General features: G+C 41.7%; 1 protein-coding gene across 34 annotated transcripts in view; it reads left to right on the top strand.

Moving 5' to 3' along the window:
* Positions 1 to 26,618, top strand: part of Anks1b (ankyrin repeat and sterile alpha motif domain containing 1B) — a 1,068,230-nt gene that overhangs the window by 1,001,314 nt on the left and 40,298 nt on the right. For 17 of the 34 annotated variants that reach the window (XM_063255390.1, XM_013159203.2, XM_013159201.3 and 14 more), the window contains 3 exons: positions 13,272 to 13,346; positions 19,766 to 19,894; positions 21,841 to 21,912. In XM_063255390.1, the coding sequence (XP_063111460.1) occupies positions 13,272 to 13,346; positions 19,766 to 19,894; positions 21,841 to 21,912 (276 nt within the window). The remainder of the gene's footprint in view (positions 1 to 13,271; positions 13,347 to 19,765; positions 19,895 to 21,840; positions 21,913 to 26,618) is intronic. The other 17 variants (XM_063255413.1, XM_063255397.1, XM_063255399.1 and 14 more) reach the window with 2 other exon arrangements.

The raw sequence follows: 26,618 nt of genomic DNA, 5'->3' as shown, positions 1-26,618 counted from the left end.
TCCTTAAGCACAGACAGATAATATGTAACCTAAAAAGAAGGTTAAGAATAAACTCAGGAAGCTCTTCCATCAGGAGCTTCCACCGTGACAGCTTGTCAGCTAGGCAAGCTGACGCCCCAGCTCTCAGGTGCTTTGAGGTGCTGATGAAATCTGTGCCCTGTTTCCAGCCGAGAACTCCAGCCCTAAAGCCACCTATTACCAAAGGCATCACACCAAGCCCAAGTGGAAACCAGGAGTAAGGGTCACGCATCTTATTTATTAATGTGGTCAGTTCATTGCCTCTTCTCAAAATATGTACCCAGCTCTCCTTGTGACAACTTCGGGGCTAGAAATTCCAATATGATTAGTATCTTGTATGACCCAGATATCAGTCCTAAATGATCAGAAGGAACAGGAGAATCACTTGGATGGATTCTTTTTAGGTTTTAATACTCATCTTCCAAGTCTGGATTCTTTCATTCTCTATCAAGCCCATCAAGGAGGCAAACGGGACAGCTGGCTTGTCCTGACAGACCCACGTCACCCCCAGCACTTCTAGTCACCTTCTAGAAACCTGAAGTCCCCACCTTCTCTCCAAGGGCTGATGCTTACCCAAGGAGGCTGCTGCCAATTAAAATCAGACCATGGGGTTTAAAAAAATCAATAGAAAGATTCTAATTTCAACAAAATAAAAAATATAACAATATATGAAATCCTCATTTTGGTGGAATTGACCTTGTGATTTATAGTAGCGCCTTAGGCTTGCTGACATTGAGCAGCTTGTTCTCAAAGAGGCACACCAGGCTATTTTCCACTTGTTAAATTTTTGGAATGTTCCTCATTATATTCAGTCCAGTTTTTGAGCCCAGGGGTCAGAGTTTTGGCTATTATAGTCCGACCTTGCTGAATTCTAAAGGGTAGAAGAACCCTCTCATTCTCCTTCTCCTTCTTCCTTTTCTTTTTCCAGTGTTAAAAATTAAAAGACAGCCCTTTTTAAAGTCTGGAGGAGACAGGGCTGACTGTGCAGTCCTGTCTCAGTTCATTCTTTTGGTATGCAACGACAAGAAGGCATCAGTAAGGACTCTTGTGGGCGCCTGAGGGTAACGGGAAGCCACCCCAAGATGGCGTCAGCAGCGAGGGCCAGTGCTGCAGTCAGTCTGCTGCAAAGCCCAGGTGGCCTTGCTTGGAGCCAGGCGCTCCCATGTTGCCTTGCTCTCTGGCTTTCTGTGTCCTGGTTCTGCATTCTTCTGCATTGGCTCTTTTCCCAAACAGATGTTCTCTACGTGTGAGGAGGTCCAAGCCAAATTCCTGTTAAACTTGGACCTATAAGAAGGAGAGTTATCTTTCAAAGGGTCTCCCTCAAAGGCCCCAGTACTGAGCCCTGTTGGCTCAGATCAGCCTGACTGCATGGTTCATGCCCATGAGGGTGTGTCTGTGTGTGTCTATGTGTGTGTGCGTGTGTGTGTTCCAGGAAGGCACCGCCTCCCCTGGACAGTCAGGTTATTATACCCAGAAGGGAGAGTGCTTTGTGAGTAGACAGAGGTAGCAACAGAGGACCACGGAATAGACTCATTTTGGCTTTCCTGTTCTGACAATGTCTGACTGAAAACTTGTGTATCACATGGGTGTTGATTTTATCTTTCATATTTAATGTGATGAGCTCTTTAGAATGCAGCTTGCAGGAAGGAGATCAGGGCTGCACATCCATCTTTGGTGTGTGTTCCCTCTGTTACTGTGGACAAACTTTTCACTACTCAGAGCCTTAGTTCTCTCTTCGGAAAGTGCCTGCCTCACAGTATTATCATGAGGCCTGAATCAAACAGTATTTGTCAAAGCTTTCTAAAAATTCTAAAGCTGTATGTTTGGGTCATTTTGGAAATTATGAATGTAATCTTGCGATCATTTCCAGTTTTCCTCTACATTTTGCAGTTTAGGTTGCAAATGGAGAAGTGCGCTTTAAGGTAAAACTCATAGAATTCAGCTACATTTTTAAAAACTATTTCTCAGCTGGGTGTGGTAGCACATGCCTGTAATCCCAGCACTCAGGAGGCAGAGGCAGGAGGACTGCTGGAAGATTGAGAGCAACCTGCACTGCAAAGTGAGCTCAAGGCCAGCTCAAACTGCATAGTGAGACCCTGTCTCAAAAAAGGCAAAACCAAAACGAAACAAAAATCTGTCTCTTTGTAAGTCCATTGATGTGAAAACAGCACTTCTTATGAATGCTATCACTACCTAAAAAGTTCCAGGTTATATGCTAGTTAGCATTGGAGCTGTCTGGAAAAGCACTGATGATTGATACCCATATTTAAATATTTTTATAATGTACATATATTTATAATTCCACATTTTGTAATGTGGAATTGTATTTCATTTAAAAATATTTGTGTCTTCCTTTGGTGAAGCACATACTGTCTATCTGGAAGCAAGGCCTGACATTTCCTTAGTCACTTTTTTATTTCCCATAGTAAGCACGCTGTAAATATTCCTTGACCAGATTATTTTTTTTAAATAATAAAAGTTATGGGAACCATAAAAGCACAGGGCACCAGTACATATGAGACTAAACACAAACTAGGATGCTCGCGACTCTTTTCGGGAAATAAATTTCCCTGAACAGCAGCGTATCACCTGCGCAGCTTAGCTGTGAGAGTTCATTGCCGTCACCGCTGGACCAGCATTGATGAACGGGGCTTTGCAACAAGGAAAGTGAGCGGGGAGTGTATGCTGCTTGCCCAAGGCCAGCTCCTGGGAGCAGCGTCAGGTCAGTCCCAGGCAGCCTGGCTTCACGGCGCCATGCTGCAGAGCACTTTCTGCTGTCCCTGCAAACCAAGAACCAGCACGCCTGGCATATGCTAGAACATCTTAAAGGCCCAAAGGGATATTGTGAGTCTCTTGAAAAGTTCTGCCTGTATTATTTGATACCTTTTGCAAATACCAGGTTAATATAGAATTGAACTTGGAAAGTAGCCCAAATGAACACTGTATTTGAAGAAAATCCTTTACTGCTGACATCCAATGCTTCACTGTTTCAGAAATCAAGGAAATAAACAATTGTTTCGTGTAAAGTACTGTGAAGTGATATGACCCCTTTCCATGTGGGTCTCTATCCAGCACAGATCACTAACTGCAGTACCTTGATTTGTCTGTATGCATCAATGGCTACAGGATTAAAGCCAAAGACTTTAGGGTAGGAGGGGCTAGAAAATGTGTCTAGTCCTTGTCTCTTATTAAGAAATTCAGTGACCTTCCTAATGCATTCTTAGCCACAGCCATACTTTCCTGCTCCAGCTTGTCCCTGAAAAACTAATTCCCTTGTAGCAAGGCAGTTCCATCATTGGAAAAGTTCTAATTGATACAGTTTATGCCTTGCATTAAATTGAAATAAGTCTTCCCAGAACTCTCCTACGCAGTTAATGCAGTCTTCTCAAAAAACAAAGAATATAGTTCCTTAAGACCAAAGACGTATCTTTGATTTGTTTCACTCCCTGTATAAACCTTTCCAGCTCCTTGCCAGTGTCATTCCCAGGGAGAAGTGAGCTGCACGGCACCCGGGCTTGCCAGCTCCGGGCATGTCTGCTGTGTTGATGTTCATGCTAAGCAAAATTAACTTGTTGTTAGTCCTTACTGAGCTTGTCTTCATGACAATTTCCCAGCCTTCAACTATGGCCATGAACCATGTCTCTCTTTTTGGTTCTTACCAGTGCTGGACTTTGCATTTACATTGTGCCTTTTCTGAAAAAATAGATCTACCAAGTTGTTTGTCCAGTAATCCTAAACCGTTCAGGCCAGTTTAGAAGTTGGTTGTTACTCGGTGTATCTGTGTTTCTTCCTAACCATGTGATGCCTTGGCTTAGAAAGCTTCCTGTAGGAAAACACACCTCTCAAGTCGTCCTCCAAGGCTCAGTGTAGCACTGAGTGAGGAGGAATGAGGGGGAAACTGTGCAGCCTTCTACCAGAGACTTACGTGATCGGCATCCTTCAAAAGAACTGTTCGACTGGGCCTTGTGTTTTTTGTGTTTTTCTCAAGGGTAAAATGAGGAAATAGCGGGGTCTTAGGAAACATTGCTAAATGAAGAGCTTTGTCCAGTACTCACTTTATCAGAAACAAATATTGAATTTAAGGAAAGAAAATGATAGCCTCAGCTTACAAGAAGGGAGTTAATATATACATTAAAGGGATATTACAGACAAAAAAATTACTTGCAAAATGTAGTTTCTTTGTTGGAGTTCATGTTATGATAAAGAGTTGTTCCCTGCTTTCCAGAAGAAGTTATTAATATTTCTGCTTTTTACTGACCCGGAAACATGTTTACAGCAATAGTATCCACGCTTTGGGGTGTGATGGGTAAATTCATCCATGCTGCTGTAACAGCATGGCCCCAGTGGCCGTCTGCTCCCTGCAGCATATGGAGCCTGAGAGCTGACCAGTGATATCTAGAGTGTACAGGAAGCCTTCTTCTTCTTCTTTTTCTTCTTCTTCTTCTTCTTCTTCTTCTTCTTCTTTTTTTCCTGCTCTGCTCTATTTTTTTTTTCCTGCAAAGAGATTTCATAAATAATTGTACAATGTAGGACTACAACTGTTATATTAGGGAATGCAGGTCACAGATTAGCTCTACAAATGGGTAACAGGAATACTGTTAGTTATTTGGTTATTTCCTACTTTGGCAGCCACGAGCTTACTTATGGATTGTCAGAACCAGAATCAAAGTTAACAAAGATCAGGGGGAAAAAAGAGGGGAATAGAGAGGAGGTTAAAAAAAATCATAAACCTGATGGAACAGTGTTGGAATTTTCTCCTGGCAGTGGGCTTAGAATGGGTCCAAATGTGCTGTTTGCTTCCTCCTACTTTGTTTAGTTGGTTAATTCTGACTCCAGTAATAGAGGGTTACAGATGCAGGTGTTGCTGGTGGAACATCTGTTGGCCTCAATGTTCTCTTCTGTTCTGTCCAGGGATCTTCCCCATAGACACGAAGAGCAGGTCATGCTCATGAGAGTTTGCAAGGACTGCTCTCAGGAAAGTAAGAGAATCATGGAAAGTAGTGTTTTTTTGAGTTTAACTTTCTCTGCAAATAAAACAGCACATCTGAAACCTTTCATAAGAAGGATCAGCAGTGATTTTCGTTTCTTTCTTCCACTTGTTAGATCCAGAGATAAATACACACTGACACTGAACTTGAGAAGCAGACAGAGTCCTTGAAGAGAAGAATCTAAATCACACACAGTTGTCAGAGGGCTGAGTGGGTATCCCAAAACTCACAGCAAAAAAAAAAAAGAGAGGAGGATCATTCTGGTCTACACAGTGGACAGAGGAAATGATCAGATACTAGCCTGTGGCCCCAGGTAATTCAGAAGAAACAAAAGGCTCAGGCTTTCTGATTTTCAGACAGGATTCACACAGTGCCCAAAGAAGCAGCAGCCATGGGGCCATCACCACTGGAAATCTGCCTGAGGGGGCTGGGGGTGCTTTGCTTCAGGACACTGAAAGCATCCGACTCTGTCCTTTGAGAGAGCTCATCTAAGTCTCTGCTCAAGGAGCCACTGAGCTCACTGGCTGCTGGCTGAAGCTCCATTTCTTGGAAAGCCCTTTTTTCTTCCACCTTTGAAACTGTTTTTGTTTTCTCTTCAAGTTTGTTTTTGTTTCATTTTAGGAGTGCTGTCATCCAAGAAAAGAAATGAATTTCATGATTTCTTTAGCTTTCACTCTGAGCCTTTCATATTTCTTATTGAATTCTTTATGGTCAATTTCAGAACAGCCTGAAGTGTGAAAGTATTATGACAAATGAGAGAAACAGAGGAAAAGTCTTTTTTTTTTTCCAGGACTAGAACAAGGCAGAAAATTTCATCTCAGATAGAAACTGACTGGAGGGCTCTGTTCATGTAAGTTTATTAAACTAGCTACACAACATCCACACATTCCCAGGTTTCCAGAGTCTAATTGGCGTGGCTGAATAGATGGAGCTGTCGGAGGCCTACTCACTTCTCAGCCCCACCATCAGCTCTCAGTCCCAGCTTACTGCTGGCTCTAACTAAGGAGAAAGGAATGTTTCCATAGAAATTCCCGGTCTGCCGACATGGATTAAAAGCAAGGCTGATCCCTACACCTTTTACAACCTGCACCTTCCATGCAGGACATGACGATAGATAACCCACAGGAGGCAAGAGATCGTCCTGCAAGAGATCGTCCTGTGTACTAAACTTTTTTCAAACTTGAAACTTCCGCTTGAAGGAACTATCCTTTGGCAGTGTGGAAGCACAGTCTCAGTGTGGATATACGATGCCAGGGTGCTCGGGGAGAGTCCTCTGAGCTGATGTCGGCATAGAACCTGCGGAGCATGAAAGAGCCAGCCCTGCGGTGTGCGAGGGAGGGCAGCTCGAGAGGAGGGAGCAACAGAAGCAGAGGCTCTGGAGTGTAGCTGTCAGGAACAGAGGAAATGAAGGGAGAGCTGGAGGAGCGGGGAGGAGGAAGGGAAGAGAAGGGAGAGGAGGAGAGACGGGCAAGGTGGTGTGGAGCCAAAGGACAGAGAACCTTGCAAGCCACTGTGAGGGTGCTGGGTTTTCTTTTCCAAAACGGAGCCAAGTAGCTTGGTCTGGTAAATGGATCATTTTCTTTCATGATAAGGATCATTTTGTTTCTTGCATTGTGTATACACACTAAGTGAATAGAATGGAAGCAATGTGACCAGTTGGAAAGCAAATAGAGTCATCCAAGTGAATGAGGTGATGGCACGGGCAGGTCGTGACTGGAGGGTGAGCAGACTCAGTAGGATGTGCTGCTGGGTGGACTGTGCAGTGTGAGAGAAAGGATTGCTCCAGCACTCCAGGACTGGGCAACTGGACAAAGAGAGCTCCATTTGCTGAAATAAGAGTAATTATGGAGAACTCGAGGTAAACAGGAGCTTGGTTTGGGGTACGCAAGAGCCCATTAAGCATCAAATCAGAGAAGTCAAACTGAAAGCTAGATGTCCAAGTTGAACTCGAGGTTGGGGGAGGTTTAGGCTGGAGATACAGACTTGGGAGTCAGGAGTGGGTAGGTCCAGGAGCCAAGCATCGGAGGAGGAACCAAGCCCAACATTGCAGGCATGGTTGGAAACAGGAACCAGCAGAAGAGGCTAAAAAGTGAAAGAGGTGGTAAACTATGCCAAATCGATAAAGGAAAATAAAAGTTGCTTTTGTGTAGTAGAGTGGCTTTAGGTAAGGACAGGAAAAGAGGAAGCCCAGACCATAGAGGTACCGCTTAGGAAGTTTTGCTTCAAGAGGAACAGAGAAATTGAGCTGGAGATGGAAGGTGTTGCTGGGTCTAGGGAAGGGTTTGTGTGCTTTTTATTTGAAGTCTTGGAGCACTTTTTGAGAGTGTTCTAGTAAAGAGGGCAAAACACAGGATGAAAAAGCTTGATTTATTGTAAATAAATTTTTAGGTGACTACCACGTGAATGGAAAAGAAGGAAAGGAAAGTTTAGGAAGTTACAGGCATGCACCAGTACAACACGGGAGACTGGCAATGTTCTTTTCATGTTGTGATTAGATCTGAATGCAATTGTGTTGTATCTTCTGAACATGACAGCCTGAGACATAAGATGATAACAAGAATGAGGTGTTTGTTACACTTTAAGATGTATGTGGTACTTTAAAGTATGTGTTGTGATCCTAAAATTCATATAGAAACACAAAAAGCAGAATAATCAGAGCAACCCTGAGCAAAAGAATAACGCAGGAGATATCACAATGCTGGATTTTAACTCACACCAAAAAAAAACCATAACAACAAAAATAGCATAAAAACAGACATGAACAGCAGTGCAATAGAAGAGCGGACAGACTGCAATTACAGACTTCTGATACTTGATAAGGGGGCAAAAGCATGCATTGTACAGAGACAACCATTTTAACAAATTATGCTGGAAACACTAGATATCCATATGCAGAAGTTTGAAACCAGCTTCTTATCTCTCACCTTGTACTAGAATCAATTCAGAAGCAATCCAAGGCCAAAGCAGAAGATAAGAAATATTGATAACTGTAGGAGAAAATGCAGAAGAAACATTGGAAGCGAGGGAGCGTTCCTGAATAGGACCAACCAAAGGAAACAGTAGCGAGAATCAGCAAATGAGACTACATCGAGTTAGAAAGTTAGAGCAAAGGAAGCAACCCAGCAGAGAGCCAGAAGGGGAAACCTTTGCCACCACCTACTTTTCTGACAGAGGATTGATATCTGAAGTACATAAACACAACAAATTTGAAGTAAAGACAACCCAGCCAACAAGTGGGTTAATGAACTGAATATACACCTCCCAAAATAGGCAAAAATAGTGAAAAAGTACATTTTAAAATGGTCAGCATCTCTAGCCATAGGGAATTGAAAATCAGACTACACTGAGATTCCACCTCATCCCTGTCAGAGTAGCTATCACCAAGAATACAAAAAACAAGAAAACTGGAAGAGACTTGAGGGGAGGCAAACCCTCCTACACTGTTAGGAGAATGTAAGCTGGGACAGTCACGGTGGAAATCAGCATGGAGATTCCTCAAAAGGTAAACATAGAGATAACGCTTGATCCAGATGTACTACTGCTTGGGATTCATGATGGACCCCTGTTTATTGTGGTACAGTTTACAGCAGCTAAGCTGTGGAAACCTCACATGCCTGTCCGCAGATGCACAGATAAAGAAAATGTGGTATGCCTATACACAATGGAATACTATTCAGCCGTAAAGAAAAAGGAATCATCCCATTTCCAGGACAGCGGATGGAACTGGAGACCGTCATATTGAGCAAAATCTGCCAGATTCATAATTCTTTTATGTGAGGAATCTGAAAAAAGGGGGAGGAGAGACAATGAGAAAGGACAAGTATCAGAGATGAGGAAGGGGATTACGGGAAGAGGGAAGGAGAGAAGAAAGAAATGAAAACAATCAAAACGTGTTACAGGCCTGCAGCAGTACACCAGGATGAATCTCATTAATCCGTGTCACTGGTCCGCACTAATAAGCTGTTTGTACTTTAAGTGATAGATAGTACCGTAGTTATAAGACTGCTGTCTTTACCCAACCCTTGTCTGTTTAGATTTCATAGTAGTTCTGTTTCAGATAGTGAACTCAGCCTTTGCAGTGTATGTGGAAAGGGGACTCAGAGAACACTGATTAGCGGATGAAGTCATGCGTGGGGCGATTCACATTCCTTTACAGAATTATTCCCAAGCTGTCTGCAGAGCCGCCTGCTGGCACAGAGGTGCACTAATGACAGACGTTCCTTCCCTCTTAAGCAAGGTCGGAAGCTCTGTGTCAGCCTTGCTCAGAAACAATGAGGGGTTTTCTAGGAAGAAGCCCACAAGCTTAAGTGCTGGTGCACGTACCAGAAGTGTTGGCAGTGACGTAGTTTGCTGACGGCACAAGTGACAACACTGCACTGGGCCAGTTACAATTGATAACAAGTGGCTAATATTTGTATCACGCTTTACCACTCCCCAAGGGTGTTTGGTGAGGTTTTAAGAGTCCATGTCTGAGGGCCTGTGTTCCAGACCCTAAAAGGTTAGCTGGGAAGGTTTCCCTTCTCACAAAACTTTTATCTGAGTTGTGCAGCCACCTGCCAAAATAAGTAGGTCAATAACTTTTCTTCTTTGCAAATGAGGACGTTCTCAGGCGCAGATTAAAGCTTAGATTTAAATCGCTGCTTTTCTGGGAACTTGGACTCAGATGGAATTTTGCCACTGGGTGTTCTGTTTTCTTTCTCAAAGTTTTGGTGCCTTGGTACACAGTGTACCAAGTGGTACACACAGTGGTACCAAGTGGTACACACTTCAAATTGTGTCTTGGTAAATACAGTGAATCTCCGCAGCTGAGACTCTGGCATTTGCAAATCCCTCCCAGCGCTCAGGCAGACAGCCCTGTGCCCATAAGGGCTGATTTGCCTTAGGAGCACCCCAGTTTCCAGTGTGCTCACCCAGCCTTGCTGTTGTGTGAGCTGTGTCAGTCATCACCTGCCAACAAAATGACCGGAATATCACATGCTGTCTGCTGTAACATTTTTCATAACCAAAAACCAAATTAACTACCTTTATTTTAACCCTTGTTTTTAAAAATCTAACTTTATCATTTGCACTGACTCATACAACTATCAGAAATTAGAGGGGCTTTTTCGCCTACATTTAAAACCCAGCCTATCAATGGAAAGTACTTACTTTGACTTCTAAAAATGTATGTACAAGCCATATACGAACTCTCTTTGGCATAAATGATTATAAGTGAGGTAATGGGTTTCTTCAGTGAGGTAACAGATTTTGAAGAAATAAGTATAGCACCAGATCCTGTCTTTCCTCCCTCAATCTAATTACGTTCCGTGACTGTGAGAAGCTCTGTGCTAAGTGAGGACTGTCCTGGAGGCAGTGAGCACCCCTTACTCTAAGGGGACAGCCATCAACGCTGGAGCCAGACACCTGTTAAGGGCTTACCAAGAGGTGCTGAGTCCAGTCTTGCCGTGGTCAGCCACCTGTGCATCCATCTGCACAGAGGACCAGTTGGTGTTGGAGAAGGGTAGAGAGTTGTGTGGGTCCCCAAGGAAAGGCCTGGAACAATCCAGATGACAGAGGGCTGGACAGCAGCGGGGCAGATTTGGGTGGACACATTGAGGTAACGAGAAAGGTGCTGAATTTCTGGTGAACATTCCTAGGAGTATAGCATGGGGAAAACTATTATAATGAGGAGTAAGCTTTCTTTTCCATAGTTTGTTTGTTGATATTGTTCTCTGCTGGGATTCTAAACCTGGTCCCTGCCAGGAAGAGAAACCAGCATCTCTCTAATGACTTGACTTCAGGCAGGCAGGTGCCCATACCACGGAGCCAGCTAAGAGAGACTCAGAGAATCCTAGCAGACAGGGCCGATGCTGGTGCAGCAACCTGTCCTCCCACCGTCCTGCAGGACCATGGCGCGTGCAGGTCAGCTTGGGTGCTTGGATGTACAGCAGGCGGCTGGAGTGGCTGTACCTCCTCCCCTAGAGACAATTCCACTGCAGCCAATGAGGAGGTCCTGTCCTTCTCCCCTGCCACCCTGCCCTGACAACAGCAGCTAAACATAGGAAGGAGGAAGTGGTGGCTGGGGGAGATCCTGAGTGAGGCCGAGCCTCCCCCTTCCATCCCCTTAGGAGAAGACAAGGTGTATCCTTGGCTGTCTCACCACCTTGGGTGTCTAAAGCTCCACACCTGGCCCATGATGAGGAAGGGGAACATCAGAATCAGATCTAACTGGACTGTAGACAGATGGATTTTTTATGACTCAGCCAACCCAGAATGTTAAGTGGTCCGGGCCCGTCAGGGTGAGACACTGGCATGGCCCATTTAAGAGCAATGATTGGAAAACAATAAAACATTTTGGTGTTTGTACCCAGTGGAGTTGGAACTGTTCCATTCTGTCACTCCATATGGATAGACTTATCTCAGGTTCAGTAAGGCAAGGGTCCTATCACTAGAACGTTCCTTTGCCTTTTGGTAAAACGTACCGACTGTACTCCTCCCCAGCCGTCCCAGCCAGCTGAACCCTGGGCGGTCCCCCACGTGGCCTAAGCAAGCCATGAAACCTCCCCAAACATTGATTTTGTCATCTGCCAGGCGGCAGGTGATCTGTGAGTTACTGCTTGCACTAGAAGGATGTGAAAATCATAGAAGCTGGGGTATCTGCAAAGGAATTAGCTCTGGAATGTAGGTAAGGGTGCTGAGAGGGTTCAGGGTATCCTAGCAACACAGTGACACTTAGGATGGTGATCCAACCGAGCTTAGTTAGCACAGCCAGCCCTCCATGTGGTGGGTTTTGCATCCGCAGATTCAACCAGCTGTGAGTTAAAAAGATTTGAAAAATAATCCTATCTGCACTGAACATGTGCACTCTATTTTTCCCTTGGCACTGGTCCCTTAAAAATACAGTCTTTATGTAGTATAGATATTGTGATCAGTATTGGAAGTAATTAGAGATGACTTGAAATATACCAGAGGATGTACACAGGTTATATGCAAACATTATCCCATTTTATATAAGGAACTTGCACATTCTTAGATTTCGATATCAGCAGAGAATCCTTGACTTGCTACAGAATTAGTATCTAAAAGGAAGCCAAGGGTCCTCTTGTAAGGAAAATAGCACGAAATTCGACAGGGATTAGAAGATAGCAGAGCAGGTTTAAGTGGGAGGCAGTTGGAGGTGCCCACTGGTCAGGCCCCAAAATCTAGCTTCCTTACAGAGGGGAAGGCATCCAGGTGACAGAGGGCTGGCCAGCCAAGTGGCAGGAGTGGATGGATGAACTTTATGGGAGAGGGGACTTTTAACTAGGGAGAAGTTTTGTTTTCCGTTACGTTTGCTGATGGTGTTTGCTGAGCTATATTGTGGGTATATTGTGCTTCTGATCTTTGTCCATCTGCTTGTGGATTTTGGGGGTGCCCCCAGTGCCTGCTGAGTGAGTTTCGGCACTCTGCTGTTTTCTGCGATTCAATTTCAAGGTGTCTTTTAGAATGATGGCATTCAGGAAAAGAACTGGGAAAAATGTCAGGCCACAAGCCCGTCAAGTTACTTGGTGGTTTCTGCTTATAAGCCTGGGAAGGTGTGCTGGGTAGTTCAGCATTTAATCTGCAGCAAACGTTACTGCCTCATTGTTCACGGTGGAGAGTGTGACTCTCAGAGGCTGTGGTCCCTCTCCATGCCCCCTCTTCCTGCTGCTGGCTCCCTGCCACCACTGCGTAGGCCTTGGTAGGTTCACCCTGAGAAGCCTGGAGCCATGAACATCTTCTAGGTTCAACAAGTGGACCAATATCTGAATCAGGAAAGTTATTCATATGGTATTGCTGATTCTTGGTCATTGAAAATAAAAGGATGAAAATGTCTGACCTGTTTTAAAGATTTTCTTGAACTAATTGAAAATCTTTTACTAAATATTACTCTGAAAGTAACAACATGAAAAGGGAAAAAGCATTGCCCTTCTTTTTGGCTAATGTAAAACCCACAGTAGCTTGCTTTTCCTGAGATGCGAATTTATTGGTAATTCCCCTTGATGTAACACTAATGAATACATCATCTTTTTTCCCTCTCAGCCAATCCAAAGTATTTTTAAGCAAAAAAAAAAAAAAAAAAAATGGTATGGAAGGCAATTATTAAACCATTGAACTGTAAAACATTCTTTTAAGTTATTTTTTCTTTTCCTAAGAAATGTGATTGCTATATTTTGTTATTTTCTTCCTTCCCTTCCTGGATGTTAACCTTGGTAGCTGTCATGTTTTAAATATTGACAAGATGAGATAGTTTTCTGTTTATATCAGCAGTCGTCTGTCTGTGAAATATGGACGAATCAGAACGCTGGATTTCCTTTCTCAGCGATCCATCAGGTTCATAATGTAAGGTTACAAACGGTTACTTCCTCTTCTGAACGTGCGCTGTGTGATGTGTTGCAGAGTGTTGTCAACAGCTGGAGGTACTGTGTCCTGGCAATACAGAAAACTTGTAATGTCTAGTGACTTCTGAGAATTTTTTTGTGTGTATTCTACTTCATTTCCTGTGCCTTGTGACCAGTTGACGTGAAGCATTGTCTTAAAATGAGAAACATACTTGGTTTTACAGTCTGCAGTTAAAATCTGTCCCATGTGAGTTCTGGCTCTCATTCCAGGCATCTGTGTTAACTTGCTTTTGCAGGAAAAAGGAAAAGGGTAAATTGATATATACTGTACATACATATATGTACCTGTATATATCAGTGTTATTCTGCCCACTTTGCCCTATGCCCACGGGCTATTCAACCCTTTGTTTCCAACGACTCTCAATGATTCATGTGCTTCACTTGTGAGAAATACTGGAGTATGATTTGCATGATCTGCCATTTATGTTTTATGCAAGTATGGGAGGAGGAGAACCTGGGAGAGGCCCTGTTACAGTTACAAGGTGGTTCTCAGCCTTTTTTCATTTGACAGTACTGAATTGATCTTCACAATGTATGAAATTGTGACCCATTTTACTCTGAGCTGCTTAATATTTAAATATTCATGTTTCTCCCTTGCTGAAGGGAATTTGCTGAATTTGCTGAACATCGTGGTGCACGTCTGTAATCCCAGCACTCGGGAGACTGAGACAGGAGGATTCCTGAGAGTTTGAGGCTAGCCTGGGCTACATAGTGAGTTCAAAGCTAGCCTGAAATACATAGCAAGACCCCGTCTCAAAATAAAAATCATTTTAGTTTGGAAAGTAAACGTTTTTAATGTAGTTTTAATTATTGTATTTTAAAATACAATCCTATTTTCCCATCCTGTAAAATTTCTCCTCTTGGATAGCCTGCTGTCTGAGGGGCTATTGCAATGTTTGGTTGAGAATCACCGAGCAGTTTGTTGGGGCGGCATGCAGAGGGACTCTCATGCGGTGCCACACCGGCTGCATCTGTCCTCCTGTGCATGGGACTTCCGGTTCTTGAGGACCATGGTGCCTGTGCAGTGCCTGGGGCTGGTGCTTCCGTGACTCAGCAGCTCCTCCTGGAGTTACAGATGCCACCTCAAGCTCTTACATGTTCAGAAGTGGCCATCTCTACTCTTCATGGAAAGAACAAATTCGGTGCAAACAGCTGCATTTGACCAAACAAGCATTTTCTATTCCTAAAGAATTTTCAAAGGAGCTGCTGAAGGGTCTGGATTTTGTGTGTGTGTGAATGTTTGCAGGAGACTTTCTCTTACGTTCACATTCAAATGTATGTATTTATGTATAAGCATAGAGTTACATGGAACATTCTCCAAAGCCTTAGAGATCATGGAGGGTAAACATAATTACCTATGTATGTGTGTGCAGCCCGTCTCTGGAATTTGTCAGCATTATTAAATGTAAAACCTTAAAGCAACAATTGTCATTTAAAATCATTTTTAGTTTTTCATTAAGTGTTCTTTGTAAAGAAATGCAGAATAATGTTTGTTAATATTCAGATCTAATTTTACAAGAAGGTAGGCGAGATCAGTTCCTAGTAGAAAAGATTTAAAAGCTTCTATTAAAAATCAATTAACTCTTAATTTTAAAAAATTTTGAGAATAATAATACAAGCCTGGGAAAATGCATCCTTCTGTTAATGTTAGAAAGCTGAGTCATGATCATGATTTTTAATTATTTACCTACATTCTAGAGAAATCTTTTTCTAAAGAAAAAAATAAGAGTTTAGGAAATATTTCCCTCTTTGTATTCTCAGAGATTACAGAATATGTAGTAGGCATTGTTCCTTCTGGGGAAAGAAGTGCCCTGTGTGATCTGTTTTGGAATTTTGGGATTTGCCTTGCATGTCTGGCCTCAAGAACTAAAAACTGGCAGCTGTTTACCTTTTGAAATAATGCTGAGTTTTAAAGCTGCATTTTGGAATCTGCTACCCTATAAAATTTTGTCTATAGACTTTTGTGAATTTTCACTAAATTCACTTAATGGCTTTATGTTTTTAAGCTGGTTGTATGTAAAGAACGTTTTATTTAATTACATATATATATATATATATATATATATATATATATATAAAATCTCCCAATTATAGCCCTTCAAACTCAGCCAGACTATGAATTTGTGATTAGTCATTGGCAAATACCTGTTAGACAGAATCAACACTGCACTTAAAACCTTAATCTCAAATTGTGTTTTCCTTAATATTTGAAAGCTAATTTTTATTTTAATTTGAAGATAGTTAATAATGTACATTTCATGCTGTTAAATTGATGACTTTTAGTGGGTTTACCAAAAGCTGAAAAGCCTTAAGGCAGACATTTTTTAAATGCCAAAAAATGTGGTTTTAAGCCATGACCAAGTTCTTCAAATGTTAAGTTCATTTATATACATTAACCAAAAGAAAAGATTTTCCCTATGTATTTTAAGCTTTCAAGTAGCTTTTAAGATGTTTATTAAAAGTTCCTTAAACCATTTTAACTTCACTTCTATAATTACTGAAGGAAGCCCTCTAAAGTTGCTATGCTGGTAATAATTTTAAAAATGACAAAATTCTACCCCAAACTTTTCCTACTTAATCTTGTTATTCTAATTAAATATGATCGCATCATCATTAACTAAACTGACTTCTCATTAAAGATAAATTTTTATTATAAACCATTATTTGAAGTGAAAGACCTCTTGGATCTGTTTGATTTTTATTTAATTTTTAATAAGCTTTTTTAAGTGGGAAAATAGGGTCAGGGATATAGCTCAGCAGCACAGTTCCCTGCCTGGCAAGCACAAGTTTCTGAGTTTGATTCCTAGTACAAAAAAAAAAAAGTGGAAAATAATTAGAATTGATTTAGAATATTTGCCTGAAAAAATGCAGATACCAGATAGATACGCATGTAATCTTCATCAAGCGTGAACACAGAGCTTTACAGTTCAAAATTATTTGATGTATGAAGTAAAAATATGTGTCAGGCTCTCCCAGCACTCCTCCCTACAGCCACCCCTCCGCCCAGCTCTTGGAGAGCTTGTTTCTGCTGAATCCCACCGCAATCCCCCATCCCGGAGGTCTGAGGCCTATGCAGCCTGGTTCTTTGAACCCTTGTCTTTCCCCGCAGCCAACCAGGTAGAGCTGAATCCCAGCTGTGAGCCAAGGTCACTTCTGTCCTTAACAAGAGTGCGGTGTTAAGTCAGTTGTTGGACTCTCCCTGTTCCCATTAAATTAACTCCAAACTGAATACTCAGCTTCTACACACTGAGTGTTCTAAGATTCCCAGATCTGAGATCTAAGATTCTACGAGCTAGATTAATGAATTTGAGAAAAAGAAATTGATTTTCTTATAAATTCACCTAAAAACACTTTTTCCCTCTGAAAATGAATTTCTGGAAATAGCACCACATATAACAAAACACAGTGTGTTTCCAGAAGGGTCCAACTCAGTCCCTGTAGGGCATTTTAAAATATTTGGGCTGGAACAATATTTCAAGGCCCCAAAGAAAATATAGGAAGGATCATATTGTTCCCTCTCCATAAGTATCATGACACCAAAAGGAGCTCTTGCCAGGCCACTCTGCATTCAAAGCAAGTGATTTGTGATTTTGGACAAAGTAGAGCCATTGGAGGGCAGACACTGCTGCCGTGTAAACAGGTGACTGGACGCACCACTGTTTCCTTCAAGTGGTTATCAAATAGAGGATCCTGATTTTCAAATGGGTATAGGGTGTGTGTGCTGGAGCTTGTTATTCCCACAATGGCTGCTACAACTTCTGTGGATGATGTAAATATTTGGATTGGCATTTGGCTGTAATTCTGCTTTAAGTGTATGGAACTCACATTAAAGTTTAATTATGAAAGTGCGTGAGTTAACTGAACAATTAGAGAATGAATTTGCATATGATCTGCATGCTTTAACGTACTAACCTGTGAAATGTCCCCACATCCCCAGCTTCACGGCACCCACTCCCACCCGCCACCCTGTTCCCAGCCCTTTCCCTGCAGTCCTTGGTACCCAGCTCCTGCCTTCTCACTCAGGCTTCTGAAACCTGTCTGCTGAGCTCGGCCGAGCTATGCCTCAGCCGGACTAGACTAGGCTAACACGAAGACCCGTTGCTTGGTTTGGTTGGCACCTCAGTGGACACTGGCTCAAAGGACCTTTTGATGTCACCCAGATCCTCCTTTTGTATCATTCCACGGAGTTGCGTGCAAACTTCTGTTTGTTCTGTCACCTGTGACTGTGACAGTGTCACCTGTGACTTCAGTGTACAATACCTGTTCGCTATGTTGTTGTTGCTTTGGTGGGGGGTGGGGTGGGGTAAACAGAAGAAAGTATAGGGTGATTTGCTAGACTTGGGGAGAGCTTTTATGTACAACTCCTAGCTGCACTGTTTCTAGTGTGGTAAGCTATTATCACTTGAAGGTTAGTACCCTCAGCTTCAAAGTAACAATGAAATCTACAGGCCTCATTTTGAAGTTTATACTAGCATATTAAGAACGAATCATGGCCAATTGAAATAAAGACTAGAAAGATAATAAAGATACACTTGCAAGAGAAAGAAATTTTAAGAATCAAAATTAGAAGCCAGAAGAAAACTTCATCCTGAAATTAATTGCAGTCGGTTATTGCTCTTAAAAAATAAAAATTTATATAAATAGAAAAAATTCAAACATTAATCAGGGTTAGATCTTAAAACAGAAACATGCTGATGTTAATATTACAGGTAAGATCTTAAAAATATCAACGGATAGAGAAGAGGAGAGTCAAACAATATATAAGTAAATCATCAAGTAGAACAAAACAAACCCAGAGAGCATTAGCTCAAAGAGAGAGGGAAGAGCCAGAGCTCTGGCATCTCAGGCTCGGGAGGAAAGCCTGGAGATGGCTTCTTACCAACCATGCTCCCTTTGCAGCTGGAAGCAGCCCAGCTCCAGGACACACCCTCAGGCTCTCTAGCGCTGTGAAAGAGCCTGGGTGTTCTGATGGACTCCAGAATTTTTCTTCTCTTTTTCCAAAGCCAGTTAGAAATTTCCAGAAGGCAAGGCCTTTGCCTCTCACTTGTGTCTTTGCCAGCTACCTCTGTCCCACCCAATCTAAGCCCAGATTGCACAGAGAAAATCACCAGAAAGCTCTTCCCCTGACCTGCACCCTACTTGAGCTGTCCTGGAAGCCTGTGGTTCCTAACTCTTTGTATTTCTGGATCCCTTTTAAAAAGTTAATGAAAGCTACAGACTTCCACTCTCTCCCAAAACATATATTCCAATTTTTCACTCTTATCCCAGCTTCCTTGAAAATCTTCCTTAAGAAACCCCACAGTGTGTCAGCCCTTTGCTGGTACCTCTGTGGCACTGGTCTGTAGCCAAAGTTTTGAAACCTCTTTACACACTGCAAATGCCAATTCCATAAAGCCCACCAAAGTCAGTTTAGAAGAGAGTCATTGGAAATCTGCCTATAATCTACTTTTAGTTATGTCCTGAGAACCCAGATTTTTTAAAACATCAGAATCTTTACCAGGAAAATATTAAGAAGTATCCTGGATGTGACCAGTGAGCCAGTCCAGGGCTTTGGCTTTATAAATGCTCATACTTGACAGTCAGAAAAGAGATTGAGGCTAATCTCGAGAAACGTGGTTAGTGAATTGATGGGATGCCTTCTGTCTGGGGTGTCTTAATGAGCCTTTATGTCACACGCTATGCCAAGGGCACATGCAGGTGCACTTGAATTGTGAGTCGGGTTCTCAGTACATGCAGAAGCACACATGAGCACACTTGCCATTGGTGATCAGATCTCCTGAGGAAGGTAACCATCCCAGGGGCACTTAGTCAACACAACCAGCTTCACATGACAGAAACTAATATCACCCGTTAGTAAACGTTTCCTTTAACTCTCTGGTATCATACTCACAGTAAAATTTCTCCAGAGATATAACATTATTCAGACTACATGGCACATGTCATATTTGGAGACTGAAATTTATGAAACTGTCTTTCTACTGTAAAATTGACTCAAACTAAAAAAATTCCAATCAAGTTTAAAAACAGAAAACTCTTTTGAGGATGCTATGTTTTTTTCTGTTGTAGTAGAAAGTTACAAATAATAAACCATTCATTTCCTCATGCTATATTTTAAAATTACTTAGCTTAGGGAATCATTCCTAAAATAGAAGAAGTCAACTTTGAATTAATTCAGATTTGGGAAATATGATGCTAATACACATGAGAATGTAGTAACCAGTAACAGAATTTATGGACATAGAGTATACCTGAGTGTACCTGCGCGGGTATACACACCTGGACAAGGCAGACGCAGGCTAGCTGGAGGGGGTGAACTTTGCTTACAGCTCATACTGCTTCTAGAATAAGTGTCATTTTCAGACAGGAGACTGGGGAGAGCCTTCTATCACCCTTCGACCTCCAAATGAAGCCACAGCCTCAACTCCAGTACAGTACTGGCAACATCACCCAGAAAAGCTCATCTTCCAGTCGTGTGACTACAAGGCTTTCGTAAGTTGCTGTGGATTCAGTATCTGGGTGCAGGTCGGGATAGAGGGGTGTTTCTGGGGAGTTTTGCATTTACATTGAAAATGTGCCAAAAACATCCATCACTGTGATTCCTAAAGTGTTTTCCCTCTTCTCAATTTCCTAAAAGCAGCATTCTGTGCAAAGAAGGTCCAACCGACTAGAATTTTATAACACCACAAGTCTTCAAGCTCACGATCTGTTTTGCCCTCTTACAGAGTTGTGTGCTTCAAATGAAATGGGGTAAAGCACAATTTAAAATAGAAATGAGGGAGTGGTAGGGCGCTTACATAGCATGCCTAAAGCTCTGGCTTCAATCTCCAGCACTGCAAAAAATAAGCAAAATAAAATGTAAATGAGTATAAAGATAGCTTGGATATTCGTCTTCATTCAATGATCTCCGAACGTTGAGTCTACCACTTTATATGAATGCCTCATTCTTTGCATTGTCATCTGTAGGATTCTGTTACTGCTTTGCATTTTTTGGTTGTTGAGGTTTTTTCTCCTTCCTTTTCTTGAACAGAAGAAATAGTTGTCCTTAGCTGAGAATTGTGGGTAATATGAACAGATAAATTTTCAAAATACTGTTGCCTTTGGAGCAGGCGGTGTTGTCATGACTACCATAGAAAAAATGGCTGAACTCTTAGCAGCACATGAAAACAACCCTTACTGAAACATTTCAATCAGGACAAAGTTTCCTGATACTTTAAAAGATAAGGATTTCTCCAAGATCATTTTCCTTAATTTGACTAAGATGTGGGTGCCCTGGCTCTCTGCTTGCAGTTGGGGTCCCCCCCCCCCACCTGCCCTGCATTGTGCTGTCTTCTCTTTTTCTGCATGCTGATCGGGCAGGGATGGGTTTCTTCCCACACTAAAAACCTGAAAGGGCTTCCTCCAAAGCCCAGACCCTGAGTTCCCAAGCCTTTCTGACCGGCCCATGCTCGCCAAGGCCGTGGCCTCCCTGCTCAACAGCACGGACTGATGCCCGTCCCTGCATCTGTTCTTCACCAAGAGTCGCCAGCTGAGGCAGGGAGTGCCCTTCATGTCTCTCCTGAAATACTGTGTGTTCACTTTTTAAAAGATATCGAGAGGTCTTTATTTTGAAGGGCATTGGGGGAAAGTGATAAAGAGCCCTGCAGAGCTTCAGAAGGCTGATGAGAAATTACTGCTAAAAAGGCAGCACAGTGTCCCACTCACCACTGTTCCCCTCACCAGAGCAGGGGTAGGTGGTGCGTTGGCCCAGGTGGTTTGGGACCTGGTCACCTAACAGCAAAGGGACTGGTGATTCCCAGGAGGAAACATCCTGAGCCTGCCCCTGCCTCTGTGCAGCCCTCCCAAGGGGCCTGCAGCAGGGACTCAGCCTAGCACCCTGAGTGGTGAGGAAAGGCATCCTAACCTCCCCACCCACCCCAGCCATTTCCCAGGTGAATCAACCACACGGCACCAGCTGTGAATGAGAGGGGTCCAGGGCTGTGCTGCTGCCAAGGACAGCCAACATTAATTACCTATGCCTCCAAATAAGCCCAAACGGGGGACGTGATGCTTAGCTCCTCAGCTGTCTCATACAACCCTGTAATTACACAGATAGTAGTGTGATTTATTTTTGCAGACATTGCTGCCTCAAAAAAAGGGGGAAAACATTTTTAGATGCCCCCATTTTGCAGTTAAATATGATTTGAAAGATGGCATCTTTAGAAAATGCTGCAGTTTCATTATAGAGAGCAATTTACAGCCCCCAGAACTTATGGTTAATTCTGCTGTCGTGGCTGTTTGAAAGCATTTATGTGTAAGGATTAGTTACTGTCAGTTTTATAAATTTATTGGCAACTTATAGCCAGGAAGCCCAACCCGTAGTACTTCTGAGGTTGTTTTTAAATCATGACTCATTTTTGTACTCTGTCTCATAAATCATTCCTTTGTTTGTATTTTAGTATTTAGGTTCTATGCTGATAAAAGAGCTCAGGGGGACAGAATCAACTCAAGATGCTTGTGCAAAAATGCGGGTAAGTTTGCCAAACTAGTTTATTTCTAGTAGCTGAAATACTAAATACTGGGTATGGATGTAAATTGCCACCTTTCAAATTACTATTTTCTTCATCTCTTGGTCTGCTGAATCACATTGGTGTTACATAAACAGGTGTTTTGTCTTTGTTCTTGTTTATACTTGGCCCTTTTTCATTATAGTTAATGTCTCTTCAATATTCTTATACCATATTAAATTTGCTCTTAATTATTTTTAAGAGACTGACATTAACTGGGTGTCTACATTGATCATTCTCCAGGTTAAGAAAAAATCATCTTTAGTTTACCTCAAGAAGTTGCTTTAAACATCGACTTGACAGTCTGAAAATATTTGTTGTAAAGACTGCAAGTTAGCTCAAAATTGTCAAGTATTAGTGACATATTCCATAAAACTAATATTCTTCGCAAGACTTATCAATCCCTCTGTTTTTTTAAATACAAGCAAAACCTCCAGCTCTAAGCAGAATGAACCAGAAGAGCAATAAATGTTGACAAAAATGGCCATTCCCACTCTCTGTGCTCAGGGGTCGTTCGGCTCTTGACTCTGTTTACCAAAGCAAACCTCACCCATATGCTCACTTGCGTTCATCTTTCATACGTCCTTCGTTCTTGCTTCCTGTGGAAGATGTGGTGATCAGGATACCAGGCTTACTCAATGTAACAGTTAACCATGGTCAGTTTAAGAGCAGGAACCCTAACTTTTATTTGTGACCATAATATCTTTTCATTAATTTTGTACGAGCATCTTCTGATGGGAAATATTTGAAAGCAGGTAATCAAACTAAAACACTTAGTAAGTATGAAATACGAACCACTCATGAAAAGCTAAATATATGCAAATCTTCATGAAAATGAAACTTCACTATGTAATCACTAATTTAATATTTTGGTGAATTCAGTAGTTAAAAAAAACCATAATGGTCGCCCATCTGCTTGATGAATTTGCACGTTAGGTCTTGTGTTTACATGAAACTAAATTCTACTTCTGATGCTGCTTTCATGCCCGAGCGTATGTATTATTGACAGTACTACAACAGCTCCTAACATGTGCTGCGTGATTCCAGCGTACTCTAGTGTAGTCGTTAGCCCCACGTCGGGACGAGGAATCCGAGATGCTTAGAGGTTACGTAATAGAGGTCACACAGAGCTTGCCAACCCAGAACCTCAGTGCAGATCTGCCTGACCTCAGGCTCAGGCCTCTAGCCACTATCCTCCCTTGATGATCTGGGGCCTGCTTTCTTACTCTAATCTTAGATTAGATGCTCTTTAGGGTTTTTCCTGGTCTTGTAATTCTCGGACTTTCGTATTTTAAATATGCACACCATCTAAATGAGGTCAGCACTGAATGAGAAAATTGGAAAATTTTTCAAACATCAAGCCTCATGATAATTTCAGAGATATTCATGAGCATGTCTAAGAAATTAATTTGACATCTCCAATTTAATACTGTTAACTAAATCACATAAGTCCAGCTACTTCAATGTTCTAATTGTCATAAATATTGTATTGTGCCTGTAGCATCAAGTAGAATAAGCCAGATCTGTGATTTTAGTTTCTATCAATTTCTTGAAATTGAGTGGATCTGAAATTACATACTGATAGCAAGAGCAAAGCCATTTTAATAGTCTCAGTAGAGAATAATTTAGTTAAATACATGTCTGTTGCTTAAAATGAAACTTAGGAAAAGCTATCTATTTAGAGCCATTCTTTGGGGCATTTTTCTGATTTGCCTCCCCTTGGTGTTTATTTTAGGTAGTTTACATGAAAATAGAAATTTGATTGCTTCTTAGACTGTCGTCAGCCTTTATTTCCTATCTTCATTAACTAAATCTCAGTCCTGGATGCAGTAGCTAATGTTGCATGCGCTGCATTCATTGAACTCTTCAAAATCAGAAGCACAGATTTGATCTGCTATCTGGCACTATTGTATCATGAATTAGAACTTTTGCCAACTGAAGATGGTGTGGATCTCAGCTTGCGGTGATTTTCAGTTCAAACCTGAAGTTGCTGCTTCTCTGCCTTTAAAACAGTGGCATTTCAGCTGAAAGTGCCAGTGTAATCAAGTCCCCTCTTGGGAAATACTTGAGGACATGAGTATTTTAAGAGTTGATAGATAGTAATAGTATGAAACCAGAATAGAAGAGATTAAAACCTTACCCAATTTATTCTTATGTTTGATTTAAAAAAATAAAAAAGTTTTGGTTCAATAGTAGGTACTTTAGCTGAAATTAAAATTTCTTTCCCAGAAAGAGATAAATCAGTGTGTTTCCTGATTTTGAGTAATGTTTTCTTAAATATTTTGTTAACAAAGATGACTAATCTTGGCTCCTGCTGCCACTGAGCTATGATCCAGTGGAGGAAAACAATAAATAAACATTTCATTACACCAGGGGGGTAGAAGCACCACCGAACAGATGTAAAATCACAATGTCCTAAAACCAGTTTCTTAGGATTAGTAACAGTTAAAATTTATATGCCCAGATCTGCAGGAGAGAATTATATATTGTTTCATTTAACCCATGAGCTGGATACTTTTCTCCAAAATGCTTGGAACCAGATCTGTTTCAAATTTTAATTTTTTTTTTTTTTGATTTCAAAATATTTGCATATACCTAAGAAGACAGGTTAGAGATAGGATTCAAGTATAACTGTAGAGCTCACTGTTTTGTGTACACCTTTACAAACATAAGTGGAAGGTAATTTCATTCTGTATTTTTAGTGCACCTCCACCTTGGCTGTGGAATTTTTCACTTGTGACATCACATCAGTGCTCAGAAAGTTTCAGATTTGGGAGCATTTTTGGTTTCAGATGTTCAGATTAGGGATGCTTAACCTTCAGAGCTATCATCCCTCCTTTGCATTCAAAGAAACAAAGGCCAAGGGAAAGCACGGAACTTGCTGGCCATCCTATAGCCAGCAAGGGCAGAGGCAGGATTTGAACTCACACCCACGCCAGCTCCCACCCTGTGAATCCACCCTGTGAATCCTTGCAAGCAGGCAGTCGTGAGTTCGATCCCCAATACTGATAAAAAGGAAAAAGACCAAAAAAAAAAAAAAAAAAAAAAAGAGCTTGGAAAAGTAGATAATTTGTTTTCTTAAGAAATAGCTTCAGGCATGTATAATCCCAGCACTCTGGAGGCTGAGGCAGAAAATCGCTACCTGTTCAAGGCTAAGCTGGGCTCTGAAGGGAAGTCAAGGGCAGCCTGAACTACACAGTGAGACCCTGCCTCAAAAAAAAAAAAAAAAGTAGCTTTGGGACCCCAGGTGGCCCATGAGATTAACACTGGATGAACTGAACCATTTAAGTATAGAATATATCTTGTGATTTCAGATTGATTCCCAAGTGTTAACGTACATAAGGCTTCCAGAACGGTTCTTCTCGCATCCTTAGTGACTACCAGACATGCTGCCCGTAGGATTTACTTCAGTACATTCATTTGTGCTCCAGGGGAAACAAAACGCAGCTTTCCCTTCTCCTTGACATCATTCAACGTGTTTGGTATTCACAATCAACTAATTGCAGAGTTTACCTATATCTGTTCATGAAGCTCTAAAGACTCCTTCAGCTGGAAACAAAGAAAATTCTAATTTTCTGGTGTTTTATGTTACATAATATTTCAGTTAATGTGCCATAATAAAATAACATGCTAGACCGTAGCTTATTCACTTCCTTCCACATATGGACCCATTTCTGTGTGCTCAGATTAACCAGTCTTTCTTTTTTTTCCTTCAAGCTTTCTTAAGCTTTCTTTTTTTAGTTAACAGACTTCCTTTTTTTAATAGTCTTGATTTTTTAGAGTAGTTCGAAGTTTATGGAAAAATGGAGAGACAGGTAGGGAACCAGGCTGAATATGCCCCTCCGCACACATGCCCGGCCTCCACTGTCACCCCCCACTCGGGGCAGTCTGTGTGAGCAGCTGACCGACCCACATTGACACGAACCCACCTGGGTCCCTGGTGTACCTTACAGCTCAAGATGGGTGACACACAGGCTGTGAGACGGGACCGGTTGAATGGCCTGTATCCTCTGTGACTCCGCAGGCGCTTATCCCCTCAAAGTCCTCTGTTTTAGAAAAATTGAGCATACAGTACAAAGTCCCCACAAACTCCCTCTGCTGTTACCCCCTCACAGTTTCCCCCGCTGTTAACATCACATGTTAGTGTGGTACATGTGTCCCAAGTGTGAACTAATATTGATCTATTAGCTATTAGTGGTTTACATTAGAGTTCATTCTTTGTGTTCCCTGGTGTTTGGTGTGTGACAGCCCCATGACAGTGTATCCACTGTGACAACTTGATTGCTTCCAAGTTTGAGCAATTATGATAGAGATGGCTCGAATATAAACATTTGTACACAGATGTTCATCTTAAGGTTGTTTCAATCTTGAATACAAACTCCAAATAATGCTGCCTTAATATTATCTTCTAAATAGTGCTTAGTGAAGAAGAATCAATAGAAACTTGCATTCAACCATGATAACTTTTTATTAAGTTGCAATTTCTGTGTTACTCTTGTAGGTTTTCCTTAATAAGAGCCTGAGATTGAACACTTTGATACTGAGGCGTCCATTTAGGGAGAATGATTTTCTGTGAATCAGTTGGCTTCTTTGTAGTACAGCCTTGCTGCATATTCCCTTTACCTGGATGACTTTACAGACACCTCTATTAAAGATTAAAACCTAAAAAC

Source organism: Cavia porcellus, unplaced genomic scaffold (genome assembly GCF_034190915.1).
Source record: "Cavia porcellus strain 051 isolate PalLab524CR breed Dunkin Hartley unplaced genomic scaffold, mCavPor4.1 scaffold_8, whole genome shotgun sequence".
NCBI classification, from domain to species: domain Eukaryota; kingdom Metazoa; phylum Chordata; class Mammalia; order Rodentia; family Caviidae; genus Cavia; species Cavia porcellus.
This window is presented reverse-complemented; position numbering and strand designations above follow the sequence as displayed.